The following is a 2,255-nucleotide window of genomic DNA, read 5'->3' on the forward strand; positions in this document are numbered from 1 at the left end:
GCCTGAAACTCTCAGACTGAAGAAGTCTCTTGGAAGAGAGACGAAACGTTTCATTAAAGAAGAACCCGTCCAGAGGACCTATACAATTTTTTTCCTTTGTTAAGACACAAGGTGGCTCAGTTGGTAGAGAGAGTTTGCATGTTCTCTCCATGCATGCGTGGGTTCTCTCCKGGTACTCCAGCTTCCTCCCACAGACCAAAAACAYGACTGTCAGGTTAATTGATAACTCTAAATTGTCCCTAGGTGTGAGTGAKAGAGTGAATGGTTGTTTGTCTTGTTTGTCTCTATGTSTGGCCCTGTGATGGACTTTGCGACYTGTCCTGGGTGTACCCCGCCCCTCGCACTGTGACTGCTGGATATGGGCAYCAGTGACCCCCGTGACCCTAGAAAAGGAAAAAACGGGTATAGATAATGGATTGATGGATAAGACATGCTTATAGTTTAAGTAACTGGTTGGATTCATCAGGTGTCATGGATAAATATAATTGAGTATCATCAGCATAACAATGGGAATTTATCCCATGCTGTTTAATAGCTTCACCTAATGGAAACATCTATAAAGTAAAGAGGATTGGTCCAAGCACTGAACCCTGAGGAACTCCATGACTAACTCTGGTGTAAGAAGAAGATTCATTATTAACATTAACAAACTGAAATCTGTCAGTTAAATAAGACTCAAACMATTTTAGAGCTGTTCCTGTAATCCCAACATCAAGTTCAAGTCTACGTAATAAAATATTGTGATCAGTCATATCAAATGCAGCACTGAGATCTAATAGGACAAGAATGGACACAAGTCCACTGTCTGAGGCCATGAGAATATCATTAGTAACTTCAACCAGTGCTGTTTCTGTGCTGTGATGAGCTCTAAACCCTGACTGAAACTCCTCATAAAGATTATTTTTGTCCAGATGTTCACACAAATGTTTTGCAACAAACATCAAACTAAACAGATGTGACAATCACTGTCTTATTACTTATTTTGATCTAACTGATCTTGTGTGTTTGAACAGCACAGGAAGATGGCCTTACCTGCTGCCTGTCTGTCTGAGGACCAGTTCACCTGCTCAATCTGTCTGGAGGTGTTCAACAATCCGGTCTCAACACCATGTGGTCACAGTTTCTGCCAGTCCTGTATCTGTTCCTACTGGGACCGAGGAGGGGGAGGACAGAGTGCAAAGTCTTATCAGTGTCCCATGTGCAAGGAGTCCTTCCAGAAGCGTCCAGAACTACATATCAATCGAACTCTGAAGGAAATTACTGAACAGTTCAAGCAGCTGGCCAGCTCTGGTTTGTCATCAGCAGACAGTGCTGTGGTACGGGGGTCTCCTAACGCACAGCCTCACCCTAATCTGCCTGCTCCTCCAAGACACGGGGACATGCCCGAGAGTATTTTTGTAGAGATGGTGGCACGCTTTCAGCGGCTGAACCCTGCTGGGATGCCACACGTCGGTTCTCCTGAACCTCAAAGCTACTTCTTTCAGACTCAAAACAACAGACTCCTTGAGCCACCACCACCACCACCACCTTACTCCACCTTTAACAGGTACTCTTACAAGTTCTCTGAAAACCTGAAAACCAAAGGCAGAACTGTAATTAGTGTGATTTTATCAGCACACAATCTCCACCAGAAATTTCTTGAATATTTAAAAAAATGTTAATAACTTTGTACTCTGCACAAAAAGAATGCAAATAAACATTAGAAGGAAAGTAAGATAAGATAAACCTTTATTGTCATTGTACAGATCACAATGAAATTGTGAACATTTATTAGCCAGAGGAGTAAGTGAGTTTAGGGGGCGTGTATCTGAAGCCTGAGTGTTGTATGCACTTGTGTGAATATCTGAAAAATGTGCTTGAAGAATCCAGTCCCCAAGAATTTAGATCCACAACCCTTCAAGGCCATGTTGGCGGGAGTCGAATCAGTAATCAGTTGTTTGGGAACAGAAGTTTTGCTGGCTTGATTACAGAAGTGCTTCTGATCACCTCACCAAACTGGAAACTGAGCAGGTTTTAATGTAAATACTTCATCCATCCATCCATCCATTCATCCATCCATTTTCTTCCGCCTATCCGGGGTCGGGTCGCGGGGGCAGCAGCTTGAGAAGGGAGGCCCAGACCTCCCTCTCCCCAGCCACTTCTTCCAGCTCCTCCGGGGGAACTCCAAGGTGTTCCCAGGCCAGCCGAGAGACACAGTCCCTCCAGCGTGTCCTGGGTCTTCCTCGGGGCCTCCTCCTGGTGGGACGTGCCCGGAA

General features: G+C 44.8%; 1 protein-coding gene across 1 annotated transcript in view; it reads left to right on the plus strand.

Moving 5' to 3' along the window:
- The window catches only part of LOC106532147 (tripartite motif-containing protein 65), a gene marked incomplete at its 3' end in the record, with an annotated part of 9,325 nt that extends 7,803 nt beyond the window's left edge, over window positions 1–1,522 (plus strand). The window contains 1 exon segment of the mRNA XM_014028161.1: window positions 1,014–1,522. Within this exon segment, the coding sequence (XP_013883615.1) occupies window positions 1,023–1,522 (500 nt within the window).
- Window positions 1,523–2,255: the final 733 nt, after the last annotated feature.

This window comes from Austrofundulus limnaeus, unplaced genomic scaffold, assembly GCF_001266775.1.
Source record: "Austrofundulus limnaeus strain Quisiro unplaced genomic scaffold, Austrofundulus_limnaeus-1.0 Scaffold721, whole genome shotgun sequence".
NCBI classification, from domain to species: Eukaryota; Metazoa; Chordata; class Actinopteri; order Cyprinodontiformes; family Rivulidae; genus Austrofundulus; species Austrofundulus limnaeus.